Genomic DNA, 18,822 nt, shown 5'->3' with positions numbered 1-18,822 from the left:
AAACTCCCGACCAAACTAGAGGCTAACAGCTTCGCTGTAAAACTGCAGTTCGACTCGTCGTACTTGCGCGCCTGGGCGTCGTCGCTGGACGCGAACGCGGACGAGGTGGCGCAGAGCATCCACTCGGCGTGGACGGCGTTCATCGGACGCGTCCAGGAGAGCCGGCGCTATGTCGTCGAGGAGGAGACGACGCGCAACGCGCGCCAGGACGATATGGACATGGACACCAGTTCCATACCGCAACGCATCTACATCTACACGAGCATCCTGCGCCGGTACGAGGAGCTCGCGAACCACGACTGGCAGGTGCGTCGACTTCAGTGCGCTTTTTTATGCGCATCGTTTATAATCATTTCCAGCGGCATCGAGGCTCACGACGAATCATTACCACCGGCGTGTTTTATTATGCTTCCTCGTGCGTGTGTGTGTGTGCGCGCGCTCGCTCGCTCGCTCGCTCGCTCGCTCGCAGTATACGTGCGTGCGTGTGTGTGAGTATCACAACCTCGTCACGTGCACATGTCACGTGACAATGTTGCAAGATCCGGGTCCGGATTCACTATAAGCAGTTTGTACTCAAAATTGGTCATAAAAGAGCCGCCAGATCCCACGCCCTGTGGGAATCAGTGTTACGCGAAGCAGTCTGCGGGGAGCCTGCCAAGTTAACGAAACAACCATGGGAGCACCAACACGTAGGAGGCTGTTTCATGACCTATATGACACGCATGTCAAGACATTCATGTGACCTATCAATTATGTTCGTCATGCAGTCTTGTCATACTCTGCCAGTTTTGGTATATACCAAGTTAACGAAACGACCATGAGAGCACCAAGACGTAGGCGGCTAGATAGATAGATAGATAGATAGATAGATAGATAGATAGATAGATAGATAGATAGATAGATAGATAGATAGATAGATAGATAGATAGATAGATAGATAGATAGATAGATAGATAGATAGATAGATAGATAGATACTCTCAAAGGGGCAAATGTTCTCCAAGAAATGCTTTGCATTTAAAACTCGCGCCGGCAAATGCGACGGTGAACGTTTTATTACCTATCACGGAAAGCTTTGTGAATTCCGCCCCTGTATGTTTGACAGTCTGCAATTCAATCAAGTACATTTCGTACAACGGATGATTGGACTGGTATAACGTAAGATAATTGTAATCTATTTCTAATCCAAATCTACGATTAGCCCTCCATGTTAGGTCAAATTGGCTCGGGTTTCTCCTATATGGGCTGGGCCAGAGCCATCCTGACCTATCACATAGGGCTAATGGCATATTTTGGTTAAAAGCAGATTAGAATAATTTTACGTTATCCCGGCAGTTAAGTTTGTTCTTTCTCCTTGAAGTCGATAAAAGTCTCTTCAAGGTGATTATCGGCGTTGATGAAGCAGGAGGCAGGTTGGAGGTAACAAGACTTGAAGATATATTGTAGCAAAAAATATTTACACAGTCGAATGCAGAGTTAGCAAAAGAACACTGATGCAAAACACACAAGTAAACAGCGCCTTGCTGTTCCACTTTTTCATAAGTTAGAGCCTAGGACAACTGTCACTACATACGACCAACCGAGTCTCACTGTTCTACCACGAAGTGGTTACGGCTCAGACTAGCGTTGCATCGTACGGAGTCTTACTGATCAATCAGGTTTTGTGATTACAGCGTTGCCAATGAGAGTTGAAAGTTTGTTGAGCCACAACCCAAAGGGATGGGCTTACTCTTAAAAGTAAATGTATTGAAAAACAACTGTTTTCCTTCTTCCTGCATCTTCGTTTCCCTCTCCCATTTCCACGTGGTCAGTGACGGCCTCTGCAAACACGCCAGGCACGCACGATTGCTAGGCCATCTCAAACCTCGGTGGCGTCTCTAGCCAACAAAGGGCCCGGGAGCTGGTGTCACAACACCGCGTACCGTAGTCTCCCCTCAAGGTTTTTCCGCGTGAAAAAATAATGACCGTTGGCGGAATCCGGACGACGTTCTCCGAACGCGATCTTCGCATGCGCACCGCGCCTCTACGGCGCGCACTGTAAGTTGTCACTCGACACCACGCGGGCTCTTCTCAGCGCTCAAAACAAGATACACCTGGTTGCCGCCCGGACGCGTAGGGGAGTGGATCCCCGCTCCATACACGCAACACGTGGTCAACATTGCTAGGCCACTTTAAACCTCGGCGCCGTTTCTAGCCAGCAGGGGACTCGAAAGCCGGCGCCTCAACGCCGCGTAGAGCAGTCCCACTCGAGGTGTGTCCGCTTAGACCTACTATGACCATCGGCGGAATGCCAACCCAGCGCGCGCAAGAACATGCTCTCCGGATCCGTTCTCCGCAACCCCCCCCCCCCCCCCTCCCCCCCGGCGCGCGCCGCGGCTCGTCACCCGACACCACGCGGGCCGTCCGACCCCTCAAAACCAGAAACCGTTGCTGCCCGTACGCACTGGGGAGCGGAGGCCTCCCTATTCATAAATCAGGTGGGCAACTCGCGGCACTGCGAAAGTATATACAAAACAATCATGCAACCCTACACCACCCATTCTGCATGTTCGAGAGATGAGCGGCCTAACACCGGCCCTTCATAAGACATCTGTCAAAATGTTCATATAATTCTCGTGCTATCTAATATTTTCGTCTAACCAACATTGTTGTTTTGTTGAATGCAAGAGCACAGCACATGTTGCGGCAGGAAGTACACTGCAAAAAATTCATCCTCTAACGCAGCTGCTGCGCCCCTCATTCCTGCTTTTAGCCCTAATATTTTTTTTTCACCAAATACCACGCAAAACTCGAAGAAAGCCTGCAGCCTTCGCCGAGGCTCCGAATTGTATTGCTTCCCACCGTACCATTACATCAGAAAATTCCTTTGTGCGCAATGGGCCCCTACTGTTAACTTGCCATTTCTGCCCTCCTTTGGCAGTGTTTGCAGAACGCGGCAGCCTCAGGGGCATCCTATTCCTTCTTCAAACGTGTCGTGCGAAGTCTCCCTCCTCTCCGCAATCAGATTTCTTATAGTAACACGCATTTTATGCATACGTCGGAACTGTCTGGGTAAAGAGAGAACACAGTTCCAGGATGGCGACACCATCGAGCAGTGTACGGTCTACGTCAACGTCTCACACGTTCCCCTAGCAAGTCGTCGCTGCTACTTGTGACAAAACACGCTCGCAGACAAGCAGATCACATTGTTACCATCACACTAGATGTCATACCCGTACCCCGTAAATCGGCCGTATGTCCTGGTATTATACCGGACAACCAATACTAAGGCGATAAAAACTTTTCATCAACTCACCATATCTAACCAAATCTTAAGTTTGATTCGCCGCGTCTTTAATTATTTTATTTATTTATTTATTTATTTATTACCCTCAGGCCCAAAGGCATTAAAGAGGGGAGTCGGTTACAGCAAGTGAACAAAAAAATAATAATAATAATAAAAAGCAGTTAGAACGTTCAAGTACAAAGGCTTCCGATTATACAGTTTTAGTTGGGGTAAATAGTCATAAGAAATTGGTAGCAAAGTACGATAGTAAAATGGTAAATACAAGAAATGTAAAATACAAAAATACAAAAAGCGACTGTTGGGGGGGGGGGGGGGGGTCGTGCCAAGCCAGTAAGTTGGTCGATCAGCGTACGGCAGTATGGGTCAGTACGTTGGATTACGACGAGGTCAGTAGACGGAAGAAAGTCAACTGAGGCAACCGACTGTCCTAGGCGTCACCCAGGTGAAAGGCGAGGCTACGCCACCTTTGAGCGAGACAGGCGCTGCGCCGGTTATGTGTCGTCAATGTTTCGCCTGCCACGTCTTCCACGCATTGTACGCCCTCAGACGGCCACACTACTGCTATTAAGGCCGCCTTGGGTGCAGATCTCAATCCAGCCCAGACCAATGCACTCCTCACCATTTTAATGAAGCATGAAGCTTGTTTTGACGCTTCTTCGCGAGGACCGGGTCAGACCACTGCAACTACTCATGGAATTGAAACAGACTGCTCTCGCATCATTCGCCGTCGCCCGTACCGTGTGTCACCGTCAGAGCGAAAAGTTATAGAAGGACAAGTGAACGACATGCTGACACGCAACGTTATAAGGCCTTCAGCAAGCCCTTGGTCTTCTCCTGTTGTGCTTGTTAAAAAAAGGATGGCGCTGTGCGCTTTTGCATCGATTCTAGGGTGCTAAACAAAATTACCCGTAAGGATGTTTATCAAATGCCTCGTATCGACAATGCTTTGGATACCTTACAAGGTGCCGAGTATTTCTCGAGCCTCGACTTGCGCTCCGGATATTGGCAGATTCCAATGCATGAGCCGGATAAAGAAAAGACTGCGTTTGCTACACCTGATGGCCTTTTCGAGTTTAACGTGATGCCTTTTGGACTGCGCAATGCACCAGCTACGTTTGAACGTATGATACAGTACTCCGTGGCTTAAAATGAAATACCTACCTTTGTTACTTGGACGACATTGTCATCTTTTCGTCGAGTTTCTCCCAGCACCTACAACGTCTAGACCAAGTTCTCGTGTGTCTAGCAAAGGCTGGTCTCCAACTCAATACTACACAGTGTCGCTTTTCAAGCCGAAGCATTTAAGTATTGGGCCACGTCATCAGTAAGCATGACATCTAGCCTGATCCCGATAAAATCGCTGAAGTGCTGCAATTTCCGCCACCAACCACACCAACCACACCAAGAACTCCACATCTTTCTAGGACTAGCGTCCTACTTCCGCCGCTTTGTCCGTGACTTCGCCACCATCGCCGCTCCTCTACACAAACTTGTGACTTTGAGCGCGTCATTTGTGTAGTCGGATGACTGTAAAGCCGCCTTCCAGACCCTTAAATGATTTCTCACGTCAGGGCCCATGCTCCGTCATTTCGATGCAACCGCCCCTACTATTCTACACACCGATGCCAGTGGGCATGGAATTGGTGCTGTCCTGCTGCAGCGGGATCGGAAGTCTGAAGAGCAAGTCGCGGCTTATGAAGTTGTGCTCTTTCTCCTGCTGAGCGCAACTACACAATTACAGAACAGGAATGCCTCGCCATCGTGTAGTCAATACAAAAATTTCGACCCTATCTCTACGGCCGCCCTTTCACAGTTGTGACCGACCATCATGCTCCATATTTCCTTGAGACAGATGCCAGACATCTCAACCAGGGGGTTCACGCTTGCTAAGTACTCTGCTATATCATAGCCAAACTGCGGCCAAACACACTGTATACATGCACACTTTAATGCAGTAGGTGCCGGAACTGGTTCTTGGTCTTCCTATTCACACGGTCACTCTTAGCCTAGAGCAGCTTAGGGTGACTAACACCTTGTTAAGGATTGCAAAGCTTACCGATGCTAGCTAATCTTGGTCGGTTATCCACCCTGTACAGCAGTTCTCACATCTGAAAGTATCCGGGTATGCCAAACTCATTTCTAATGCCTCATATGCGTCATGCTCAGCCCGGCGTGGCCATGTCTCCCATGAAGAAGCTACGCAAGTATCTCGTGTGCTGCAGTACCGGGTGAATGAGCACCGGTGAGAAGCCATCGCTGTGGACTGTGCCATCACGCTTGTCCCTACTAGAGGAACTTGTGTGTATCTCCTAAAGGAACGTGCGGTGTAGCTTTAGCGCTTCTCTGACATTCCCATTAACTCGCGGATATTCGGCATGTCCTCTTTGAAGACTTGCAGCCGCTATACCCGTCCAAATATGCTAGGACCCTTGCTACCCTCCCACACTTTCTGCTTTGTGTGAGTGTCCCCGAGGACACTCACGTGGTATTCGTCTTGAAAGAAATGGCTCAAGCGAAGACTAGACGACACGACTTGCGCCCTCCACCGGCACCTCAGAGGGATGGAAGACGTGAGGATGAAAACGGAGAGGAAGTCACAGGGAAACCATGAGGCGGAAAGTGGAGGAGGGTATGGCGAAAGCGTGAGAAAAGCGTTGTGCGGCGTCGATGGCTACGAGATGGCGCCAGAGCTGAGCGCGTCGTCTGGTAGGGCTGTCGGCGGCGGCTGCTGTGAATCGCGCCCACACGTCACCCATGCGTTGGCTCTCGCGACCTCCAGATTAGTGAGGCAGACGCGCCACACTTCACTCAGTTTGAAAAGCGCTGCATGAGACAGATTGTCAGCACCAGCCAATATATCCCTGCCTAAACCGGAGCATCAGGCAGGGTTGTGTACACCACGCCTCCACCAGTTTCACGGTTCAACGCGAACAAGAGACAACAACACGTTGAACAAGACGGCGGAACAACCCGTTGAAAAACCACCAGAACAAAAGACGTATTCTTCGTCTTCAAATTCCCCCTGTCGCACTACACGGAGTCCGTTAAAGCACATATCGTCATCGTCGTCTATATGTCTACATAGAGCACGCGTCAGCATATCGCCTCAGCAGCCTCTCGGATAGTCCCCGTTTTCGTATAGGCATCCAGACCCATACTCTGTCACCGGTTTCGTAAGTTACAGGCCTATGATGGACATTGTAGCGACCTGCATCGTATTCTTGCTGCTGGTGTATTCGCAGGCGCGCGAGCTTCCTGGCTTCTTCTGCACGTTGCGTAAATGCATCGGCATCCGTGTCAATGTCATCAGATTCGTGTGGTAGCGTGGCATCGCGCATGAGTATCGTCCTACCTTCACGTCCATGGACAAGGCTGAATGGAGTTATCCGTGTAGTTTCTTGTTTAGCCGTGTTATAAGCAAACTTGATAATAAGGCAGAATTTCGTCCCAATTTTTGTGCTCTCTATTCACGTACATTGAAAGCATGTTTACAAGAGTTTTGTTCAGGCGCTCTGTTAGTCCGTTTGTTTGCGATGGTAGGCTGTTGTCTTTCGATGAGTCGTGCCACTGAGCCTCAGGACGTGATCTAAAAGCGGGGCTGTGAATGCGGTGCCTCGGTCTGTTATGACGATGGTTGGTGCGCCATGTCTCAGCACAACATTCTCTATGAAAAATTGTGCCACCTCTGCTGCAGTGCCTCTCTGGATAGCTTTTGTTTCGGCATAGCGAGTAAGGTAGTCAGCTGCAACAATAACCCAGCGGTTACCAGTGGTAGAGGTAGAAAGTGAACCCAAGAAGTCCATTCCAATCTGGTAAAATGGCGTTTGCGGTACTTGAACGGGTTGTAGCAAACCGACTGGTTTCGTTGGAGGTGACTTGCGCCGTTGACAATCTAGGCAGGTCCGAACGTGATCTTTCACGGCAACGGGCAGTCCGGGCCTATAGTATCTTTGTCGCGCTCTGTTTAGTGTTCGCGTGTATCCTGGATGCCCAGAAGAGGTTGGGCCATGCTTCCAGTACTTCACTACGAAAAGCAGTCGGAACGACGAGCAAATAGTTGGATCCGCTCGATGAGAAGTTCATTTTCTATAGAACTTTGTTCCTTATGCAAAATGATGTCAATCCTCTTGCGAAAGCCTTATTAGGTGCCGTCTGAGTTCGTCCGTCCAAGAAGGTAATCAGGCCAAGCAACTCAGGGTCGTCACGTTGTTGTTATGCAATGGTAGACGTGTCGAGAAGACGGAGGAATGCTGTTTCTTCTTCATCGGTAGGAGCCGAGTCAATGGGTGACCGAGACAGGCAGTCAGCGTCGGTATGCCGTTTCTCCGACTTGTGCATTACCTCAAGTCTAAGGCTCCAACGTGCTAATCGCCCGGAAAAATCTGTAAGATTTGTGAGCCAGCAAAGTGAATGAGTCAGGAGGGAGGTAGTGGCCGAATACTGTACCAGGGAGGCCAATTCCTGTTATGGTGAGGGAGTGACTTTGATGATGCTTAGTGGGCCTGCCTAGTTTGGTTGCACCTGAACTAGTATAGCCCCACTAGCTCTCGGCAATATATATTTTTTGCCGGTGTCAGGCACCACTCCATGCCTGACAATGTAGTGGACTGGAGTAGGATTCGAACTTACGACCTTCAGATTTGAAGTTGGGCATTCTCCCTCTGCTCCACGCCACTACCACTACGGGAGACGTTAAAGAATTGAAGAATTACAGGCCCATAAGCTTGCTTCCAGTATTGTATAAAATATACACCAAGATAATTTCCAATAGAATCAGGGCAACACTTGACTTCAGCCAACCCAGAGAACCGGCTGGATTCAGGAAGAGATATTCTACAATGGATCATATCCATGTAATCAATAAGGTAATCGAGAAATCTTCAGAGTAGAACCAATCTCTCTATATGGCTTTCATAGATGATGAAAAGGCATTTGATTCAGTAGAGATACCAGCAGTCATAGAGGCATTACGTAATCAAGAAGTACAGGAGGCATACGTGAATATCTTAGCAAATATCTACAAGGATTCCACAGCTACCTTGGTTCTCTACAAGAAACGTAGAAAGTTACCTATCAAGAAAGGGGTCAGGCAAGGAGACACAATCTCTCCGATGCTATTCACAGCATGATTCGAAGTATTCAAGCTCTTATACTGGGAAGGCTTAGGAGTGAGGATCAACGGCGAATACCTAAGCAACCTTCGGTTTGCAGATGACATAGTCCTATTGAGCAACAATGGAGAGGAATTCCAACAAACGATTGAGGACCTTAATCGAGAAAGTGTAAGAATTGGGTTGAAGATGAATATGCAGAAGACAAAGATAATGATCAATGGCCTGGCAAGGGAACAAGAATTCAGGATCGCCAGTCAGCCTCTAGAGTCTGTAAAGGAATACGTTTATCTAGGTCAATTACTCACAGGGGACCCTGATCATGAGAAAGGAATTTACAGAAGAATAAAATTGGGTTGGAGTGCATACGGCAGGCATTGCCAAATCCTGACTGGGAGCTTACCACTGTCATTGAAAAGAAAAGTGTACAATCATTGCATTCTACCGGTCCTAACATATGGGGCAGAAACTTGGAGGTTGAGAAGCTCGAGAACAAGTTAACGACCGCACAAAGAGCGATGGAACGAAAAATCTTAGGACTCACGTTAAGAGACACGAAGAGAGCGGTGTGGATCAGAGAACAAACGGGGATAGCCGATATTCTAGTTGACATTAAGCGGAAGAAATGGAGCTGGGCAGGCCATGTAATGCGTAGGATGGGTAACCGGTGGTCCATTAGGGTTACAGAATGGATACCAAGAGAAGGGAAGCGCAGTCGAGGACGGCAGAAAACCAGGTTTGATGATGAAGTTAGGAAATTTGCAGGCGCAAGTTGGAATGCGCTAGCGCAAGACAGGGGTAATTGGAGATCGCAGGGAGAGGCCTTCGTCCTGCAGTGGACTTAAATATAGGCTGCTGCTGCTGATGATGATGATAATGAAAGTGAACGATGGTCGCTGATAACCTTGAAGGGGCGATCGGTGCTGGTGGGCAAGCGATCGTACTGCCTGCCTCCTAGACGAAGTGCGTGTTCAATACCAGTTGCTTCCTATATAAGATCAGCCACGGTACTCGGTGGATTACGTACAAGTCTGGTGAATAGTTCTTTTACGCCACGCATAAGGTAGCGCAACTTCTTTTCCTCAGGCATGTGAGGGTCAGTTCTACGACACAGGCGGGCCATGTCCTCGGCAAACATTGCTACAGTTTCGTTGGGATTCTGGATGCCCAACTCAATTAGTTTCTGGGCACGGTCCCGTCGATCGACACTCGCAAATGTTTCAATGAACTGATGTTGGAAATCATTCCATGAAGCGATGCTGGCTTCACGGTTCTCAAACCACGTGCGAGCACTACCCTCAAGGGCGAAATATACGTGGGAGAGCTTTTGTTGAGTAGTCCACCCATTGACTGTGGCAACGCGTTTGTACTGGTCAAGCCAGTCTTCAACGTCTTCATGTATGCCACCGTGAAAGCGATCGGGAACCAGTGGTTTCAGAAGGGTTACCTGGGACGGACTGTGAGTAGAGCTGTCTTGTGGAACTCGTGGAACCTGTGGCGGGCTGGCGGTCGCCATTGGCAGATGTAGACAGGGCCCAGACGAGCGTTCTTGTAGGGAGTTGAGCTCGGGAGCAAGGCCTAGCCACTGCCGACGGAAGCGATGCACAGGAGTTGTAATTGGAGATGAGCTGGATGAACGGCTCCCAGGAGGAGTCCGGAGCATCAGGCAGGGTTGTGTACACCACGTCTCCACCAGTGTCGCGGTTCAACTCCAACAAGAGACAGCAACACGTTGAACAAGACGCCGGAACAACCTGTTGAAAAACCACCAGAACAAAAGACGTCTTCTTCGTCTTCAAATTCCCCCTATCGTACTACACGGAGTCCGTTAAAGCGCATATCGTCATCGTCGTCTATATGTCTAAATAGAGCACACGTCAATATATACAGGGTGTCCCAGCTATCACGCAGCACCATTTAAAAAAAGAGGAACGGCGCTACGCGAAGCAAACCTAGTTCGTATTGTTTCCAGTAAATTGAAGTAGCCGCCAGTAATTTTATCGTTAATGAGATTTAATTGGTTAATTGCTATTAATAATCTAATTTGAGAATTACTGTCCAAATTATCGAAGTGTCAATGAGAAAATTGTAGAGCAGCATGAAAAACTCCCGATACAGCTGTCTGTTGCTCAGTACGTGCTGCATAATGTGTTTTGCGAGTGTGAAAGAAGCCCGCGATTATACGCAACTCGCCTTGAGTGGCCAGTCGCGCGGCAATTTTTGTATGTATTCGCGGGATCCTTTCACGCTCGGAAAAAAACGTTTATGTAGCCCGTATTCAGCAACAGAAAGCTGTATCGGGAGTTTTTCATGTTGCTCTACAATTTTCTCATTGACACTTTCATAATTAGGACAGTAATTCTCGAGTAAGATAATAAATTACAGTAAACTAATTAAATCGCAGTAACGAAAACATTACTGGCGGTTACTCCACTTTACTAGAAACAATGCGCACTAGGTTTGCTTCGCGTAGCGCCGTTCCTCTTTTTTAAATCGTGCTTTTTTTTAAATCCTGTACAGGGGCAATTGGAGATCACAGGGAGAGGCGTTCGTCCTGCAGAGGACTTAAATATAGGCTGATGATGATACATATTGTCACGTAGTAGTGGCGCTGAAGAAAACAGTCGTAAAACTGTGTTCGACGAAACTGGTTGTTTATTGGGCGAACCTGTGCCCACAAAAGCAAGGTACACTCAAAGCACAACGATAGCGCCGAACACAGTGGGCGATCGTCGAAAATCTGATCAGCGGCGAAACGCGTCGGCTTTTATACCTGAGTCATCGAAGGTTCTAGATTAATCCCTGATGCCCGCGTGTCTTCCAGAAAGTTCTAGACAATTCGCGTCAGTCATGCAATCAGATAACATAAGCGTCGGTGAAAACAGGCAATGGAAAGAAGCATCGATAACGTTCTAGAAACTTCCGATACAGGCGCGTCCTGCGCCGAGCGATAACGTTTAACATTTGTTAGCCGGTGGAAAGCGGCCACTGGTGAAAGATAAACATGTATACTTGTCAATATATACACATTATATATTCCACATAACATACTGTGACAATATTTTGGCCTGACCCCGGCCAAAACGTCAGTAAAGTCCTGTTATATGTTTTTTCCTACGTGCTTCTATATATTTTGTTGAACTATTCCTGGGCCGGCTACTGTGATTCCTTGCTTCACTGATATATATATATATATATATATATATATATATATATATATATATTCATTTATTTATTTATATACACCAGAAGAAAGGATGTTCCACATCCGCCGCCAAAATTTGTGAGTGGCGACGCTGGCTAACACTCCCAGGGTTAGTGCTAGTAGTAAAACAGACACCCCAGAAAGTGGATGGGAAAACGGCGCCGCGGTAGCTGCATAGGTAAGAGCATTACACGCGTAATGCGAAGACGTGAGATCGTTCCCCACCTGCGGCAAGTTGTTTTAACGTGACAGCATTAAGGGCCCCGTGTCGCAGAAAATCCAGCGTCGGCTGCGGCGTCGGTGTTAAGCATCAGCGTCTGGCGGAAATAATCACGCCGAACCACATAATCCCGAACCACCACGACCACACAGGCCCTCCGCGTAGTGCAACGCGTTAGTGAACAAAAATTGAATTTCTCAAAGTAAAATGCGTCAGAAAAATCGTAAAGTGCGACTTAACCACAACCTACAGGCGTGATAGCGTCGGATTGGAATTTGAATATACGAGAAAGAAGCCTGATAAGCAGCCAGAGATCTTCGAATGCTATCGCGTTCCACTCTTAAAGGTGAAGCTTAAGCGTCGTCGAATTCTAATAGTATTTGGCTGTACTTTTGGTCTAGGGTAGATTGAGGGGAATGTTGAAAACCGAGCCTTTCTAAATTTTGGACACGCGCGCGCCTCGGGGAACAGCGAACAATAGCATAATAAAAAAAAGGTCCTATGGCCTTCACATTTTGATATGACTGTTTAAATTGCTCCTGTAAATGGTCTTCCCAGCAATGCATTTGTGTTTCAAAGCGAAGCCGACTTTAAGGGCATCAGCGTTAGCTTGGTCTTTGTGAGCTGGCTTTCCCACGTTGTGTGTTGCAGTGAAGCCTACTCATGAAGAAAAATGTGATGCTAACGGAGCCCGATAACGCTATCGTGTTCAACTCTTAGGTGGTGGTCCCACTCTGGCGGCACGAGCCCCCCGTTTTCAGTACTTTTGGAGCAACCGTGGCGGCTCTGCTACTTAGGATATGAAGTTGTCGTATAAACCGTAAAAAGCTTAATTCTCGTAGATTCCAACTATATATAATATAAAGGAATTGATCGATGTGATTTAGTAATAAATGTTCAAGAACAAGCATGAGATACATGGTTTTTGCGAACTGTGTCTCAGTTGTGACCATATTTAGAAGAAACTACCGCGCTTACTGCATTGCGGCTTGCTCTGTAGCTTTAGGACATATTTATCTAGTTCCTAGACGTAGCAAAATAATTTAGAATTTTTACTTTTAGGATAATTTGCTTTTGAAAATTGCCAAATATTGTAATCTTCTGTTGTAATCAGCCCGGCAACTACATGCTCAAGGAAGCTATATTTTGGATAAAGTAGAGTTCAAAGAATTTACATTTAGGACGCAAAATTTCATTCATGTAACTTTATTAGTTTTCCTACTAATGCGGCCGAAATTAAGCAATATTTAGGATTCTGGTTTTATTTTTGCCCATTTTTGTGGGAAGGTAATAAAGCTACGAAGCTGCGCTTTAAAACTGATAAAGCTACATGAATGAAATTTTGCGTCCTAAATGTAAATTCCTTGAACGCTACTTTATTTTTTTAATTATGGGGTTTTACGTGCCAAAACCACGATCTGATTATGAGGCACGCCGTAGTGGGGGACTCCGGAAATTTGGACCACCTGGGGTTCTTTAACGTGCACCTAAATCTAAGTACACGGGTTTTTTCGCATTTCGCCCCAATCGAAATGCGGCCGCCATGGCCGGGATTCGATCCCGCGACCTCAATCAATCATTTTTATTTCAGGATCAATGAAAATCAATGACACTTGGTGGGTACAGACAAAAAGGCATTAATCAGGCTTGACAGGGTCTGTACCCCCGGGCTTGGCAAACAAGGCACATGATTATACAATACAGAAGTACAAAGGAACCAATCTGTATATTATAAGGAAGATAGGTTTTTCACTGAATGGTCATAAATGCGCTAGTAAGGTCGGAAATGCTAAAGGAACTGATAATGCCATCTTTATACAAATACAAACAAGACACGCGAGCATGTTACATGTGAAGGTCTGAATTATTAAGTAGCACAGGTAACTGGTATTTTAACATTTGTGTGCCGTAATTTGTTCGTATTCTAGGCACCCTCCAGACTTCGCGTACCCTCAGGGTGTGCACATGCTCAGCCTGTCTTAACCCAGACAATTCTGTAAAAAACGTGTCGTTGTTTTTCGTAGCCAATGTATAGCGTTTCTGTAACATTGAACGGTAAACCTCATTCACTGGTAATAGATTGAGAGCCTTGAAAATTGGTTCTGTGTGTGCGTTGTATGCAGCATTAACGATATTTCGAAGTGCTTTCTTTTGAAGTTTGTGTAGTTTTTCAGTGTTAGTTTTGGTGGTCGTGCCCCAAACTAAGTAACAGTACGATAGGTTGGACAAAAATAGCGATTTGTAAATTAACAACTTTATGTTCTGAGGCAGGATGTAGCGAAATTTGCATAAGATGCCTACAGTTTTTGAAAGTTTATTTAAGGTTGCATTTAATTGATCTGTCCACGTCATATGTTCTTCAAAACTGACGCCAAGGCTTCTAGCTACGCGTGAAAGCTCTATAGTTGATGACCCTAATTTTAAGTTGTCGGTGATATTCAGCCTTTTGTTCAGAGGTCGAAATAATACTGCATTTGTCTTTGCCGCATTTAAGTTCAATGAATTGGCAACACTCCATGTGTGGATTTTTTTTAGTACTGCGTTGCCTTTTTCTACGAGTTTTGAAGGGTCATGGCCTGTAATAAAAATGCTTGTGTCGTCCGCGTAAATGATAAACTTAGTGTTAGCACACTAAGTTTAGCACACTATGTATTTACGATGTCATTTATGTACAAGTTAAAGAGTAAAGGGCCCAAAATACTGCCTTGAGGCACACCAGCAGTAACTGGCTTGAATTCGGATACAAAGTCGTTAACAGTGACTTGCTGCCTACGGTGATGAAAGTAAGAAGTGATAAGTTTTAGGAAAGTACCCCTAAAGCCATAATGTTGCAATTTCTCAAACAAGGAATGGTGATTAATTGAGTCAAATGCTTTTGAGTAGTCAATGAAAATGCCTAGTGTACATAGATGATCTTGAAATGACTGCAAGATAAATTCCTTTTGCCTCAGAAGAGCCGTTTCAGTTGAACAACCCTTCCGGAAGCCATACTGGCAAGGCGTAATAATGTTATGCTTCGTAGTAAAACTGGACATGCGCTTATATATCAATTTTTCAATGCATTTCGAGAAAACGGGAATTATTGAAATAGGCTTATAGTTAGATAAATTGTTGATATCACCACCCTTGTATATTATGGTTACTTTTGACATCTGAAGTTGTTTAGGGAAAATACCAACAACAAACATTAGGTTAATCACATGCTCTAGAATTGGCGCGATAGTATCGATAACATATTTTACAGGTTGTATCTGTAAGTCATCAACGTCGGTACACATACTGTTTCTCAGTGACATCACAGAACTTACAATTTCATGCACGGTAGTGGGAAACAAGAATGCACTTTCCTGTATTGGTGTTCGCAAGTACTGGATGCATTTGGGATCGTGCTTACTTTTTACTAATGATGTGAAATAGTCGTTGAAAGAGTTCGCTAATCGTGTATCTGTTAATGTGTCGCCTATAATGTTAATTGATAAAGTGAATTTTTCTTGGGGGTCACCGTGGAGCACGTTGTTCAAACGCTTCCACACAAGGTGTGGCCGTTTAAGTACCTCGGGAGAAAAAAGATTACTGAGGTAGGTCTGTTTTGCTCCACGGAGCTGTTTGTTGAGTTTATTCCGGAAACGCTTAAAGGCAAGCAGGTCTGTCAGAGCTCTTGTTTTCATAAAAGTTTGGTACAGTTTGTCTTTTTCTTTCATACTGTTTAGGTGTTCCCACGTGACCCATGGTTTACGGGCTTTCCGAGCTCGCTTTCGTAATTTACGTGGAAAGCATTGGTCATATACCACCTTGAAAACTTTTATGAACTCAATATAGGCTTTCTCTGGTTCAACAGTTTCTAATACTTTGCTCCAGTCAGTGAGACGCAAATGAGAGCGAAAACGTTCCAGAGTGTAAGAATTTATCTGCCTGTAAGTTTTGGTAGACGGGTGCTGTAACGTGTTGGAGGGCTTCATATATTCCGATAGAAGATAAATCGGTAAGTGACCGCTCACGTGAGAACTGATAACACCAGCACTGAGATGCTTGGAGGGAATATTGGTAATCAAGACGTCTGGTACTGTCGAAGAAGTTGGTTGTACTCGTGGCAAAATTTCATTCATGTAACTTTATTAGTTTTCCTACTAATGCGGCCGGTCGTACTCAGCAGCCCAACACCATAGCCACTGAGCAACCACGGCGGGTAACTCTACTTTATCCAAAATTTAGCTTCCTTGAGCATGTAGTTGGCATGCTGTTTACAACAGAAGATTGCGATATTTGGAAATTTTCAAAAGCAGATTATCCAAAAAAAGTAAAAAATTTCAAAATTATTTTGCTACGTCTAGGAACTAGATAAATATGTCCTAATACTACAGAGCGAGCCGCAATGCAGTAAGTGCGGTAGTTTGTTCTAAATATGGTCACAACTGAGACACAGTTCACAAAAACCATGTATCTCATGCTTGTTCTTGAACATTTATTTCTAAATCACATTATTCAATTTCCTTATATTCTATATAGATGGGATCTACAAGAATTAAGCTTTTTATGGTATATACCACAACTTTATTCCTAAGTAAAAGAGCCGCCACGGTTACTCCAAAAGTACTGAAAAAGCGGGGCGCGTGCCGCCAGAGTGGGACCACCACCTTAAAGGCGAAGCTTAAGCGTCCTCCAATTTTTAACAGCGAAGCTGTTTAAGCCAGCCGTAATTTGTGGTTTGTGGTTCGTATCTAGAAACTATCAAGAAATAAACTTTCTTGCCAAGGCGGGATTCCAACCCGCGTGCCCACGGTCCCGTGGCGAGCGTCGTAACCACTATAGGCTAAACAGCCACACTTGCAGAACATGCATTTATGTGAACCATATGATTGCGTTCGAGCGTCGTCGTCTTCATCTACAGCGGGCGCGTTCGCACGCTTTTGCTCTGCGAGGTGAAGAAGAGGTTTTTCGCGCTATGCTCGGATTGGATTGTGGCTGTGAAGAGGAAGAGGCGCTATTCTCTGCAGCTCTTTGGGGAGCACGACTCAGCGCCTTGGGGAAGGGGCGGGGAATGTAAAGAAGAAAGAGAAAGGGGCGGGGGATGTCAAGAAGAAAGAGAAAGTCCAGGTGATTACACACCCTTGACTGCCAGGGGTAGTCAGGCGGCGCATTCACAATTTGCACGACAGCCCCGTGACCTCCAGGAATGTGAGAAGATGCCTGAAGGCGGAGCCGTGGTGCCGGCCGGGAAAGAGCAGCTGCGAAGCTCAGTCCGTATGGAGTCCTAGGTGTTCGAATGACGCGTAAAGAGAAGCCCTTTCTTTCGAGAAGGCGGGGCAGGAACAAAGTAGATGGTCGATTGTTCCCTCCTCTCCGCACGATGAGCAGGCCAGGGATGGAGCCAGGCCTTTGCTGTACTTCCGGGAGAGAGATAAAGAAAATGAGAGCGAGAGAGAGACGCATTCACGGAGCGGGTCTGCTGGAACGCGTTGTCGGCATTGCAACGTGGTGTCGATGTTGCAATCTACGCTATGCAACGCGCAGTGACGGCCGTAAGTCCGAGATGCGCGAAAAGAAATTATCATCATCATGAGTAATAAGATGAAAAGGTCGCGCGCAGTCCCGCAAAATGCTGGGCTACGATCGCCCAGCTTCGCTGTTTCAGGCGTTGCGCGGCCGAGTGCAAGGTTAAGGGCTTTTTTTTTCATCCATTTTCATTTCGAATAACTTATACTTTCTTTATTTCACTTCTTAAGTACAAGTAATGTCCCCTATGTTGTCCTTGGTGGCGCTGTTTGTTGGCTTCTTATGATTTATGCTATATATAGCGCATAAACGCTGCTTGTGGCAACTTCGTATTTTTCTTCTCGGGAATACATGGCACGAGACTCGGAAACGCACCTCTGCTATCTTTTCCACGCAGAGCTTTCCAATTCCAACATGGCCTTACCCGCCGCGGTAGCTAAGTGTTTATGGCATAGCTCTCGTGAGCCCGAGGTATCATGTGGGGCCTGAGCAGCGGCGGCCGCATTACGATGGAGGTGAAATGCAAAAATGTTCGTGAGCTTAGATACGGGTTCACGTTAAAGAACCCCGAGTGGTATAACTTAATACTGAGTCCCCAGCTACAAAGTGTTCATATTCAGTTCATAGTCCTGACACATAAAACCCCAGAATTTGTTTTTCACCGTATTTGTCCTGCTTAGCAATCGCTTCGAATACTAGTGCACAATGCTGGCTCGACTGGTATGTAATGGACGTTAAAACATAGAATCCCGAGGTGGAATAGGATTCTTCTTCAGCCTGCGACTGGTGTACACCTTACGTGAAACGCACTACGTCAGTTCAATTGGTTAAGAGTTCATAACAAGAATCGCTGTAATATTTTGTAGCTGTTTATAAACTCGAAATGCTTGCATATATTTTTTCCAACGAACGTACAAATTTTTCCGTTGTAAAGAAAGTGAGAAAATTCCACAGCAAGAAATGTTCCCCACAGTACCAGAAGGAAATCTGGGCACGTGCATTCACAAAAATCTCTTACGCTAAAATTATTCGTATTCCTCCCAATATCGATGCTGGACATGTTATATGACTAATATATAATCACTATTAATGCCGTGTACATCCATTGTATTAGTACCTTGTTGATATTTGTATGAATAAAATACAGAAACAATTCAACACGGCTGCTTGCATACCTTTGAGTGCTCGCTGTGTAAATCATAAGAATAACGCTCCTGCAACAGGTGACGTACCGTTCGACGATCGCCATCCTGGACCAGGCGCTCAGCGGCGGCGCCGTCGGGGGGTTGTCGGGTGCTTGCCTGTCGGCAGTGCCCGTGGCGCACACCAAAGTCATGGTGATCGTCACCAAGATCTGGGAGGAGGTCATGGTCGAGATTCGCCAGGCCTTCAAGGAGTGTCGCGAGAAGTTCGAGGAGGCCATCCTCGTCGACCACGGGCTCTGAATCACTCGCGGCGAGCTCCGCACCTCACGTTGGCGTCACCCCATTCACCACCGAGTAATAAAA

At 46.3% G+C, this 18,822-nt stretch overlaps 1 protein-coding gene across 1 annotated transcript in view; it reads left to right on the top strand.

The window, feature by feature from the left end:
• The window catches only part of LOC125944182 (uncharacterized), a 67,533-nt gene extending 48,711 nt beyond the window's left edge, over window positions 1-18,822 (top strand). Inside the window, exons 7-8 of the mRNA XM_049664496.1 lie at window positions 49-306; window positions 18,538-18,822. Of these exons, the coding sequence (XP_049520453.1) occupies window positions 49-306; window positions 18,538-18,759 (480 nt within the window). The 3' untranslated portion in view covers window positions 18,760-18,822. The remainder of the gene's footprint in view (window positions 1-48; window positions 307-18,537) is intronic.

Source organism: Dermacentor silvarum, chromosome 3 (assembly GCF_013339745.2).
Source record: "Dermacentor silvarum isolate Dsil-2018 chromosome 3, BIME_Dsil_1.4, whole genome shotgun sequence".
Lineage (NCBI taxonomy): Eukaryota > Metazoa > Arthropoda > Arachnida > Ixodida > Ixodidae > Dermacentor > Dermacentor silvarum.
The sequence above is the reverse complement of the archived record's forward strand: the minus strand, read 5'-3'. Positions and strand labels throughout refer to the sequence as shown.